Consider the following 13781-nt stretch of genomic DNA (forward strand, 5'->3'; position numbering starts at 1 on the left):
ATAAACCGGAGATGTTTCTGAAGTGCAACGAATCAGTGGGTAGTGTCGACCATTTCGTTCAAATGATGGCGTATTATCAGTACAGAAAGAGTCTTAAATGGACAAAGAAGCTCGGTGCACATTTCCTACATTTATACCTTTATAACGGGTGTACAAAATATAAGAAAAAGAAGCCAAAGAAGGCTTTACGACTTCGTAATTCAGTAATAAAATCCCTACTTCCCCTTTTACACAGACGCCAACAATGAGTCGACCTTTAAAAAATATTTGGATCAGAGGAGACTCTCATCATTTCCTCACAGAATTTGGGAAGGCTGAGTGGACAAGTAGAAAAATTAGAAAGAGCTTCTGAGTTTGTGTAGACAGAAAAGGCACGAAACTTCCTGTTATTGCCCTATCTACACTGTTACGCCAGCGTTAGGCAAAACAAACTGTTTTCAGTATTATCATAAAAATGTGACACACTAATATTTCATGTCTGCGTTTTTGAAACTGTAGGATGTATATTTATCTCATTTGATTATGACTCAATTAGATCATAATTTTTGAATTATGAACTGCTGTTTTTTGTTAATCAAAATCCTAATTTCAAATTCTAAAAACATATGGATAAAAACTGCCTCAACGGTAATTTTTCATTCGGAAGTTTGTACGTTTCAATTGGACTACTATGAAAGCCCGCAATGCAGTTCACAGTCCCCACTCAGGGACGGCAAGTGCGCGGCGTTCCCTGACACTTGAAAGTGACAGAGGGTGCCTGCCAGTACGCCCTCCATCACTGGCTAGGGACTGGAGGAGCGTGCAGGTGCGCTCGTCGTACTGATTAAGTTAACACAATGCACATTAAGCAGTAATCTGTCTCAACTAAACATGATAAACACGTGACTGGACCGCAAGGTACTGGCTTGGGAAAGGAGTAATGTTGCGGTCAACATAATTAATCATGGAAACCTAAGGAACACATCGACACTCTTCTTTCCCAAAGGGTTATAACACTTGCGAAGAGATATCAAGTACAAAAGCAAATGAAGAGCCAAGAAAGGCAGATAGATATTAGAGGGATCTGACAAATCTTTCTCACCTATTACGAAAACAACTGGTGTCTTGTCACTGCATCGCCGAACATTTTGAGCTGTAGGATGTGCAGCGCGTCGCTCTTAGCGAAAACCACGGCCCGCAGTTGTAACTGAGCTGCACGTGCTGTACTATCGCTGTTTTGACGCGACGCACATTGGGTAATGGACGAGCGAGTGAACTGGCTACAACAGGAAGACATCTACCGATACACGCAAGAAGGAACCGCCTACAAATGGTTCAAATGGCTCTGAGCGCTATGGGACTTAACTTCTGAGGTCATCAGTCCCCCATAACTTAGAACTACTTAAACCTAACTAACCTAAGCACATCACACACATCCATGCCCGAGGTAGGATTCGAACCTGCGACCGTAGCGATCTCGCGGTTCCAGACTATAGCGCCTAGAACCGCTCGGCCACTCCGTCCGGCGAAGCCACCTACAGCTGTGCCAAGATAAACTTTTAGTTTAGACGTGGAAATGTTATTTTGCTATGCGTGACCAAAAGAGTTTGGATGTGCTATTTCCACGCGTGGGTGTAGAGTTCTACCTATTTTCCAGTTTTTATGAGAAAAGATGTGACTTACTGAGCGAGCAGATGTTAAAATGTAGATGCCTCATATCAGAACGTGGAAACATCAGTTATTTAGAGGTAGTGTTCGGTGACAACTATGTGTTCTGTTTGAAGTGTTGCAAAGGGCAGTTAATTTCATTTATTGCAGTGGAAACCTGAGGTATGTTAGAAACTGGCTGGACACACTGGCTAGTGCAGGGGGAAAAGTGGCAATTACAACTCTGTCTCCTGGGTCAAAGCGAGGCTCGCAAGAGTTATTTAGACGGAACATGTATCTGTAGCAGTACAGAGAATTAATCCGCTTTTCGTCAATAAACGTTTCCGAATATAAATCCACATTCGCCAATAAACGTTTCCGAGTATTCGGAGCAGTAAGTCCTGTAATTTGTCTCGCCTGTTGCACATCGCTAAAGGCCAGTTCCCACAAGGGCTTTCTGTGCTGATTGTTAGTTGCCATGGAGACATCGTTTGCGCCAGGGCGCCTCAAAGGTAACGGCCTGGTTCTGCTCATTTCAAACTTTTTTGCGTGCTGGCTGCCGCTTGACGCAAGCGAAATTCACGTACCTAATCATAGAACGTACTGGATGTGGTATCAGCTGTGCCCATATGATGCGAATTAATGATGACGTGCTGGAGAGGATGTGCTGGACACTATGAAATATTTCTCATACGACTGTTTTTTCTAATGGTCTGTTTAGTAAACGAAATTGATCTTTTCGCATCTTATAGCATAACATCTTCACTCGATGACGGACTGCAATTCTTTCCATTGTTTGTCATAGTTACTGCGCTAACGAAATTTTAAGAATATGCAGGGGTAAAAACATATGGCAGCGTGGCTGCTATTGCGTCAGCTAAACAGTACGCACTGTGGAGCAACGGCAGACAGTACATCTACCAGTTGTTCATCCGCAATTGACAGAGTTTCTCTCAGAAGTAGGTTGGAAGTGGATCGGCGTGACCAGTACAGCACAACAGGTATCATCGCAGAAGCAGAGCACAAACAAAAGGGAAATTTATCCGGCTGTGTCAACAATAACACGGTACAGAACGAAAATCAACAGATATCGATGCGGGTGCCACTTTGGCATGGATGCGCCTTGGAGTGTCCCTACCTCTTATGTTATAAGTGAGGTTTTCAAGCAATCCGCAAGATGCCTAGTGACTGCGCTGACAAAATCCGTCACAAAATGTACCGAACTCCTGCAAAATCTAAACCACTACCCTCTAACTTGAGTTGGGCTGAACGCAACATATTTCATGCTCCGCTAAATGATCCCATTATCATGGTCCTTCTGAATAAAGTTGACTACGATGCCAAAATTCAGTTGATTCTTGAGAAATATACGTACTGGAAACTACCATGGTACATAGCGTCAAGAATAATCAGTAACCATTAGAGGTCCTGAAACAGTCATTATTGGAAGAGCTTTTGGCTGCCGAGACAACTTATGCTGTAGGGGTACTAAAGATTCAAATAACAGATTCTCCTCTTCGCCCCATTGTGAACATCACTGTGTCATCAATGTAGAGGCTGACAAAACATCTAGCCAGCCTCCTCACACCGTGTATGTATCAATGTATGCATCGCAACAAAAACATCGGCGATTTGGTAAGAAAAAAAATTGAACAGATGTGTCTTGGGCAAGGTGATATAATGGCCAGTCTTCACGTGGTCTCTCAAGTCACTTAAAAAAAGGAAATTAAACATCTGTGTCTTGGGCTAGGTGATATAGTGGTGAGTTTTCATGTGGTCTCACTAGTTACATGTGTTTCTGTCGAAGACTGTATAGATATCCCCTCCCAATTATTTGATAGAACAATTACGGGATTCGATAAGCACAGTTTGACATCGTCATATTTGCTATATGGTGGCCAGAATTTCGACCAATTGGACGGTTTGGCAATGGGAAGTCCATTAACTTTATCCATAGCCAAACTTTTTATGCATAAATTTGAATATGTAACCTTGGCTACGGCTCCAGCTAAGACAAGTCGTTTTTGTCGTTACGTCGACGACACTTTCATCACTTGGCCCTATGTACCTGGAAAACTGGGAGAATGGAAGCTCTCGACGAAAGAAGGGAATAACTCCAATTCTCTCCGTAAACAATTTTTTACGCTGCGTAAAGGAAAAAAATTGTGCTTCTACGAGTCGGGGCGTGGAATGTCAATAGCTCTAACGTGGTAGAGAACTAAAAAATCTGTAAAGCGAAAATCAAAGGCTCGATCTAGATATAGTAGGGGTCAGTGAAGTAAAATGGAAAGAAGACAAGGATATCTAGTTCGATGAGTATAGAGTAATATGAACAGTAGAAGAAAATGGCATTACGGGAGTAGGATTCGTTATGAATAGCGAGGTAGGGCGGAGAGTGTGTTACCGTGAACAGTTCAGTGATAGGGTTATTCTTATCAGAATCTACAGCAATCCAACACCGAGAACGTTGTATACTGAAGATGAAGAGATACAGAAAGTATACGAGGATATTGAAAAGGTAATACAGTAGGTAAATGGAGATGAAATTCTTAGTCATGAGGGACTGGAAAGCAGTCGTAAGGTAAGGAGCTGAAGAAACGGTTACAGGAGAATATGAGATTGGTACTAGGAATGAGAGAGGACAAAGATTAATTGAGTTCTGTAGTTCATTTCAGCTTGTAACAGCGAATACTGTGGTCAAGAATCACATGAGGAGAAGGTATACTTTTAAAAGGGCGGGTAATAGAGGGAAATTTCAATTAGATCACGTCATGGTCAGGCAGAGATTCCGAAATCAGATACTGGATTTGAGGGCGACTCCAGGAGCGGACACAGACTCAGATCACAATATAGTAGTGATGAAGAATAGGCTGAAGTTTAAGACATTAGTCAGGAAGAATCATACGCAAAGATGTGGGATACGGAAGTACTAAAGAATGACGTGATACGCTTGAAGTTCTCTAAGACTGTAGATACAACAATTACGAGTAGCTTAGTAGACAGTACAGTCGAAGAGGAATGGATATCTCTAAAAATGGCAGTCACAGAAGTTGGAAAGGAAAACATATGTACAAAAAAGGTAACTGCGAAGAAACAGTGGCTAACAGAAGAAATTCTTCAGTTGATCGATGAAAGAAAGAAGTACAAAAATGTTCAGGGCAATTCAGTAATACAGAAATACAATTCGCTGAGGAATGAAATAAACAGGAAGTGCAGGGAAGCTAAGACGAAATGACTGCATGAAAAATGAAGGTCTCTGTGAGGGGGAGGTTTTGTCTGATGTGATATAATTAGAAGCAGGAGTCGATTTAGAAGAGACAGGGGGTCCAATAATAGAATTTAAGAGAGCTTTGGAGGACTTAAAATGTTATAAGGCAGAAGGTGTGGATCACGAGAATTTCTAAAATCGTTGATGTGTAGAATGTATGAGTCTGGCGTTATACCATCCGACTTCCGGGAAAATATCATCCACAGAGGCAATTCCGACGTTTCGGCTGATAATGGAGGCAAGACTAGAGAAAAATGAAGACACGTTCATAGGATTTGTCGACCTAGAAAATGCGTTCGACAATGTAAAATGGTGTACGACGTTTGAAATTCTGAGAAAAATAAGAGTAAGCTACAGGGAGAGACAAATAACATACAATATGTACAAGAGCCAAGAGGGATAATAAGAGTGGACGACCAAGAACGAAGTAATCGGATTAAAGAAGGTGTAAGAAAGGGATGTATTTTTCACTCCTACCGTTCAATCTGTACGTAGAAGAAGCAATGAGAGAAATAAAAGAAAGTTTCAGGAATGAGATTAAAATTCAAGGTGAACGGTTATCAATTATACGATTTGCTGACGACGTTTCTGTCCTCAGTGAAAGTGAAGAAGAATTACATGATCTGCTGAATGTAATGAAGAGTCTAGTGAGTAAAGAATATGAAGAAGAATTACATGATCTGCTGAATGTAATGAAGAGTCTAATGAGTACAGAATATGGACTACAAGTATATCGAAGAAAGACGAAAGTAATGAGAAGTAGCAGAAATGAGAACAGCGAGAAGCTAACCATAGGATTGATGGTCACGAAGTAGACGAAGTTAAGGAATTCTGCTACCTGGGCAGCAAAATAACCAATGACAGATGGAGCAAGGAGGACATCAAAATCAGACTAGCACAGACAAAAAGAGCGTTCGTGGCCAACAGAAGTCTACTAGTACCAAACGTAGGCCTTAATTTGATGACGAAATTTCTGAGAATGTACGTTTGGAGTGCACCACTGTAGGTAGTGAAACATGGACTGTGGAAAAACCGGAACAGAAGAGAATCGAATCATTTGAGATGTCTGCTACAGACGAATGTTGAAAATCAGGTGGACTGATAACGTAAGGAATGAGGAAGTTCTGCGTAGAATCTAAGAGGAAAAAAATGTGTGGGAAACACTGACAAGGGGCAGGGACAGGACGATAGCACGTCTGTGAAGACTTCAGGGAATGGTTTCCATGGTACTGGAGGGAGTCGTAGAGGGCGAAAACTGTAGAGAAAGAGAGAGATTCTAATACATCCAGTAAATAATTGAAGACTTAGGTTGCAAGTGCTACTATGAGATGAAGAGATTGGAACAGGAGAGGAATGCTTGGCGGGCTACATCAGACCTGTCAGAAGAACGACGAATCAAGAAAAAAAGCTTTTGTGCTTCCAAAGTTACCTTTACTCCCTTCCTTAACCTGTATATATGACTGCATGAGATAACATGTCTAGAATTTTTCATATTAGCTTTTTGTGCCTCCTGAAAAATCTAAAGATCTGAGTTATCCGTTTCTTGCAACGAGCTCTCCAGTTCTTAGAACATTTGAACATTATTAACGACCACATTAGGTATGTGATGGAAATAGAGATAGATTGTGTATTGCTCTTTCTTGATGTCCTCGTTTGCAGGAAAACCAATGCGCACCTCAGGCACAGGAAACCCACACAAATGGATCAGTATCTACACGCTTTCAGCCACTACCATCTAGCATAAAAACATGGAATTTTGAACACCCTCGTAAACTGACCTGAAGTCGTCTTAGACGCTGGCAACTAGAACTAAGATATCTCCAGAGAGTTTTTTTTTGTGAAAGTGACTGCAGTTACTGCCAGGTGTGCCAGACTATTTCTGGTTAGACACTTAGGGAAAACACTACTAAGAAGAGAGCAAGAAAATTACGGTTTTTTCTTTCTGTTGCACAGTGGTAGGGAAGACGCGCCAGCTCTTGAATGGACACAACTTTCCATCAGTGTTAAGCCCCAGCAAAAATATGGCAGTTCATGAGGCTTGCTGTGTCATTGTGGCTTCTACCAGGTCGGCCAAAATGTTTGTTCTGTGGAGCAACATTAGACACAATATGAGTGATGTTTATGTCTATGCTACACTGAGAAACACGGCAGAACAGACTTTAGAAAATTGGCACCGGATTGTTTTCGATGAAACATGTCTCATTATGGGACGAAGGGATTTTTGGATAGCGTCATAAAGGAAACAACTAAAGTAAAAATATCTGAAAATACCTTCAATAGGGACGGTGGTTTGTAACTCAGCCCAGTCTGGGACCCAGCCATTGTGAGACTGAAGCGAGAACGACTGATGTAGGAAGAAAATATCACCACATTCGGCAAGGAGGAAAAGAGCACTAGTGACTTCACAGCCAGCTTTGCAGCTATGTACTGGTGGGGCCACGGTGACACGGAAGTAATTTTCGATTTGGCAACGGCCATGGACTTGGTCGGCAGGTCGCGGGATTTTAAACACCTGGTGTGGATAGAAGCCTGAGAAGATTTTATAAATTATGTTGCGTGCACTATGTATATGGTTCACTTTAGGCCATACTTTGCTGTGTATGAAATATAGCTAACGTATGGTACTGAAATTTTATTTAAAGTTAAGAGCAGAATAATATCTATCTCTCTTCTTGAGATACTGGTCTGTATGTCCTGCAGAAGGGTTGCACGCACTTTGCCCAGGTTTGTCGAAGTGGAATGTGAACCATCTAACTGTTAACACTCATCACATTTCATAAATGATTCAAGACATTGAACGGACATTTTTTTGCAAATGATAGCTTATGAAGAGTCAAGGGAGAAAAGGATGAGGATCCAGGTAAACCAAGTTTTGAGAAAACAGCGGTTTTCATTTTAAAACGAAATATCTAAATTCTAAACAAAAAAAATAATTATTACGATGTTACACTGATAAATAACATATCTGGCACATTTTTATTATGTAAATAGACTTTTTGCATTAACGTAGTATATAAAAATAACATTATAATTTATTCATTTCGCAAAAATGTAGGCAAAAAGGATGACTATCCATTCATTTGTAGTGAAATATATAAATATATTGTTTGTGTGGTAGTTTCTGAAACACTTAAAATGTCACTTAATATAAATTGGCCTATATCATTATCTGAAACTAATACTTGGCTTCTTAAATACACAGTACACTTCAGAAATGGAGTGATGCATAAAATTTTTGGGCTTTGACAGAACAAAATATTTTCGGGTGTTGAAAGTCATCAAACTCTGCTTTTGGAACAGGTATAGGTCCATCATATGCTAATCCAGCAAGGTGAAAGCAGCCGTCAGGTAGAGATGAGATTTTCCTCTTCGGTTTGGTCACAACATTTTCATCATCCATGTTATTGTAGGTTTGCCGATGTAAGATCACTCCAGGACGGTGACGGACGATCTTCAGTTTCCTCACTGGACGTTTTTTGAAGGGACATTGTTTTACATATAGTGGGGAAGAAAGGTGGTCCACGATCTGAATCTTTCTTGATTGTCACAAGAGATGACTTTAAATGGTCTTGGTTTGTTTCTCGCGTTTCGGAGAACTACGTTCCATTCAGACGGAAGTTCAACCACAGACTTCTGGTTAACGAAACCCATGCTCTTATCGCATTCTAAATACAAATGTCCTCTTATTGGAAAAACCATTTGTATTGTATCTGGTCGTTTGGTGTTATGTACAATGTAGTGTAGCATTCTCAACACTGAGTAGTTCTTGTTTTGACCACTACACGAATCACAAAAAATTGAAAGTTCCTTTACTTCAGAGTCAAGATGATGAAAAATAAAATCCTACAGCATGGAACAAACCCCATCTCCTCCTTTTGCTGAAGGTTTGAGGATACTTGTAGAAAATAGCTTCAGAATCTGATAATCTATGTATGTTAAACATGTAGATTGATAGTTGCCGTCGATAGTAAACATCGTTTGTGCTGATTTTTGAAATAGGTAGGTTTTTCTGAAAGTCCATGTTTTGTCTTTTTGTGCTGAAAGCCTAGCATTTTTCTTTAGTTTGTAAAAAGAATCAGCACGCTTTAAGTGTAATTTTTTTTTTGTAGAAGGTTCTTTAGTACATACATAAGTTTTAAAGCTTCATTCTGAGTAGTAGTAGGCAGGCTTAGATTCGAATGAACAGATTCTATTTTCACAGTAAAGTCGTCAGAGGTGCTACAGGTGAAACACCTTGGATAGCCAAAGGTCAAATTAAATTTGGTTTTAAATATTTCTCTGCACTTTTCCAGTGATATTTTACTGTCCGGGAAAGCCTTTTTTGTAGAAACAAAAAATTTTACTCACATTAAGTACCTCTGGTAAGTAGCGTTTTTGAGACTTAGCTAAACCATAGTGAGACTTCCTGCTTTTAAAGGACTGAATGTTTTCAATTACAGAATTTACAACATCATCAGGAAGCTTGTTAGGCCTAGAGCTGCGTTTTCCTCTCATATCCAATGGTGGTAAACCTGTTGTTTTAACACTCTGTTGTAGAATTTGCAGGCTTTTAGCTGTGATGCCATGAAGTGATAAAAATGATTTGTAGCGTACAGGGATTTTACAAACCTGTTCATTCCTTATTACTCTCACCTTATAAAAATATGAATATGTGTGACAGTCAGCCTCAGATTCTGGCTTCCTAGACAGATGACGAGTGACAGGAGAGCACTGTATTAATCAACAAAGATGGATCGACTGTTTTTCATGTGATCCAACCTGATAAAACTTTCGAATAATATCACTTCTTTCACTTGCATTTGTGTATTTAAAACACTCTAGTTTTAAGCAATTACAGTCTGGATCCATTTCATGGCTACTTAACCTCAACTTTTTCATTACGGCATGTATGAGGCCAAAGGATTTTCTTTTCCTTGAACTATTTTCAAAGGTTGTATCCTCTTCATTTTCACGCATTTTCATTAATATGTTGTAGACTATACAAGGCATGACAAGCAATAAGTCAACACTGGGATAACACGCTTTAACAGTTAACACAACATTAAACCACCAACAGCTGGGTGAACTGAAAGCGTAGCACTCTGCAGTCAGCACAGCCAACTAAGTGGACCGTCACCCTTGTAGCACATATAGAATGGCACCCTCGTCTTTCTTGCCTAAACCCCCTATTTTTGTTGGCTGTGTATCCATAGACATTCATTATTTTAGTCTTCTGGGAGCAGTTCAACATATTCTGTTGAGTTAAAATATACGAATTCACTTAAAGCTCGTTTTTCATGGCAAGTGGACCTCATCCTTTTTTCCCTGGACTCTTCATATGAAGAGGTACGTATTTTGTCAAATGATTAATACTCGAAACTTTTTTCTCAATTGAGATATCAAAGTAACTATAATTTTTCCGATGTGGCAATGTGTTTTTAATGATATATGTTGTCAAAGAAGAATACAGTGGAATGGTTCACATTAATTTTTACAATATTATTGATATGTAGGGTACTGAGATCTAACCAAAACATGTTTTTTATGCCACAAGATGTGATTTCTAAAGCGGGCATCTGATACTTTACTTCAGTTGCTCTAACGAATCTAGATAACCAAAGTCATTACTATACATCTTTCTCTATTGAAAGATAATACAACCCGATGGCATCATCTTGTGATGCCAAATACCAGATAAAATTGCTTTCCATCATCATCAGAATCCTCAAGTCCTGGAGAACAATACAGTACACCAGATGAGCTTTCCCATTGATCCAAGACTGATTAGTAGATACGTAGGTCTGTGGTTAGCTTGACCATTTACACCTTTGCTTTAACAATACGACGCTAGATTCACCACTTGATTGCCAAAGTATTGAATGCCCTTTTTATTAACTTGCTTGCCCAAGAGAGATAATAATTAAAAATGATTTCACATGAACAGGACGCCCTCTGATCGGCCTTTATTTGGCTGCATGTAATTTTGGAGTTATCAGGAAAGTACCTCCGCATAAAATACAGATGAAAGAATTTGCAAAACACTTCACTACAGTATTTTGCACCCATGACTACTACACCATTTAAGAACTGCCAGTGCCTATAGTCACCGGCAATACGTAATTAGTTATCGTTGTTGGTTCAGGAAGGAATTGTTGAAGACATCCCACAGAGTTTGACATGTCCTACTGACAATATTACAGATTATAGAGTGACCAAAATAGTAATTCAATATAATCATTTGCTGATAATAAGTAAAATACAATACAAGATGACACGGGGAACCTTTACATACTGTTCCTAATCATGAAATACCACAACACAACAAAAAGAGGTATTATAACAGCGATTTGGATCACGTAAAGAAGTAATTTGAATATCATGTCTTCAGCAATAGAACTTGTGTAACTGTACCTGCGACATCGTCGTTAACAGCATGATTAATTTATGTTGCAGGTGTGCACTGAACTCTGCATGGGACAGTACCATATGTGCCATTTTCATTTTATGCGTTACCCTCCTCGGTAGCCGAGGTCACTAAGGCATATTTATGTAGTAGAGCTAGATTCAGAGGTAAACCGGTTCGAATCGTGGTGACCGTTCAAACTTTCACTGCCAGTGTTTGGCCAGCAGGGAAGAGAGAAGTGGTCGCGTAAAATTCATTATCTCCGGACTTTGCGCCAATATTCTGCATTGAATTCCGAACCCCTCTGCAATGTCTCACGAAATGAGGACATGTGACCATGTCGATAGTGATTCGTCCATTGGATGGGAATTTTAAGCTCGGCGGCCTCTTGTTACTACTCGGGAGGAGTAAGTTATGTGCCGGTACCAGGTTTCACCCAATCCCTTCTTTCAACGTCGTATAATACAAACTTTACACCCCACCATACACACATCCATTGGACCAGTCTACACTGCACACATGCACGTAAGACACATATGTCTCATATCTGCAGGGAAAGGGTCCACTGCACGCGGCGAAATTAAACCCTTTCTACCTAGGAGGCTGAAATACCCAATATCCTGAGTTCTCCCAACCAACAATGGCATAAAGCTTTACTTTATTTGCTAATTTTATTGCATTATAATGCTGCTTGCAGTTAAAGTGGTGCTTACAATATAGGTTACAAGTGATGGGTACTGGAGCTTACTTTGAAAATATACAGAGGGATTCTGTGATGTTACAAACTTTCGGTATGATGAAGAAGGGTAAATGTGTCATTTTGAAGTAAGGGACTCTGGTCCGGAAACGACTCCGTTTAAAGTTATAAGGAAAATATTTCTGATGCTTCTGACAGTGAAGTACGTCTGTCGGCATTGTTGTTGTTAAGAGTGCAGTCTAGGCAACTTTCAGAGGCGGTAGTAAGGAATAAAACAAGAAAAAGATCCACTAAATATGAGCTGTTAATTGCATACCTTAAGAGCCATGGACACTTGCTTAGTAAAAGAGATACGTTTCAAAGTATCGAAGATGGCTATAACCCTTAAGATATGTATTTTAGATCTCGTGTTTACTACACATTTTTTCCCTGTTTTGGTCTATACTACTAGAATCTCAGGATAAACAATACTGGTACACGTATTCTATTGTGACAGGTATGAGAACGATTTCCGTTTGTGGCTTTCGACACGGTTGTTTTGTTCCAGGGACCTTTACGTTAAACTGACACATTTACCTTTCTGTATCATCGCTGAAACTTTGTATCATCATCACGGAATCGTGCTGTAAATATTTTGCCCCGAAATACGTAACGAATCTAGATAACCAAAGTCATTACTATCGGTGGTAGGTTGCGATAACCAGAAAGACAGTTTGGCTCAGTATTTGTTGTGGTCTCCAGTACGAAGAGGTGTCTGATGCACCTCTCCATGTTGGTCAATCACGTGCGAGCCTCTTCATGTCTGCAACTGTTTCAGCCTACATGAGTTTGAAACTGTTTTCTGTAGTCCAGCCTTGGTCTCCTTCTACAATTTTTAACTCCAAGGCTTCTTTCCACTGCCAAATGCCACTGGATGCCTCAGGATGTATCCTATCTGCAGTTGCTTTTATCATCATTTTGACTCAGTATCTCGTCATTAGTTACACGATCCACCCATCTAGTCTTCAGTATTCTTCTACAGCGCCACATTTCCAAAGCATCTATTTTCTTCTTGACTTAAACGTTTATCTTGCGCATTTCACTTCCGTACAAGACTATACTCCAGAGAAATACTTTTAGGAAAGGCTTTCTAACATTCAAATTTGTAATAGATATTAATAAATTTCCCTGTCTCAAAAACTCTTTTCTTGCTATTGCCAAACTGAATTTTATCTCATGTCTGTTTTCTGCCTTCTCAACTTTTGCTACCCTTTCATTTCCTTTCTGTAATACCGACGGTCTGGTTTCTGTGCAAGTTGTACATAACGCTTGGTCCCTGGGTTTTATCCCTGCTACTTTCAGAACTTCAAAGAGTGTATTCCAATTAAGATTGTCTAAAGCTTTCCATAAACCTACAAATAATGTAAACGCAAGTTTGCATTTCTTCAGTCTGTCTTCTAAGGTAAGCTATAGGACCAGTATTGATTCGCGTTTTCAGACATTTTATCGAAATCTAACATTGTATTCAAAGTCGTTGGGTTAGTCTCCTCCTCTCCATAGGTTCCTTCCACCTTCGAGCCTTCAGTTCATTGCTTAGTTCAGACTTGCCATATGATCTCTTGATATTTACGGTTGCTCCTTTTCTCTATAAATGATTTCTTTTTATTTTGCTATAGGGAGTATCTATTTTTACCATAGTCAGTCATGTGTCTGTAGACACGCATTTTTCCTCTGGCCATTCTTTCGTGCAATTTTGCACTTTCTGTCAATTTCATTTACCAATCAAGTGTTAGTAATGTTTCAATTGTTGTAGTAAAAAATTCCATCAG

General features: G+C 39.8%; 1 protein-coding gene across 1 annotated transcript in view; it reads right to left on the minus strand.

The window, feature by feature from the left end:
- Nucleotides 1–690: 690 nt before the first annotated feature.
- LOC126088339 (putative neural-cadherin 2) overlaps nucleotides 691–13781 on the minus strand; it is a 194826-nt gene continuing 181735 nt past the window's right edge. The window contains exon 4 of the mRNA XM_049906474.1: nucleotides 691–819. Within this exon, the coding sequence (XP_049762431.1) occupies nucleotides 691–819 (129 nt within the window). The remainder of the gene's footprint in view (nucleotides 820–13781) is intronic.

This window comes from Schistocerca cancellata, chromosome 6, assembly GCF_023864275.1.
Source record: "Schistocerca cancellata isolate TAMUIC-IGC-003103 chromosome 6, iqSchCanc2.1, whole genome shotgun sequence".
NCBI lineage: Eukaryota > Metazoa > Arthropoda > Insecta > Orthoptera > Acrididae > Schistocerca > Schistocerca cancellata.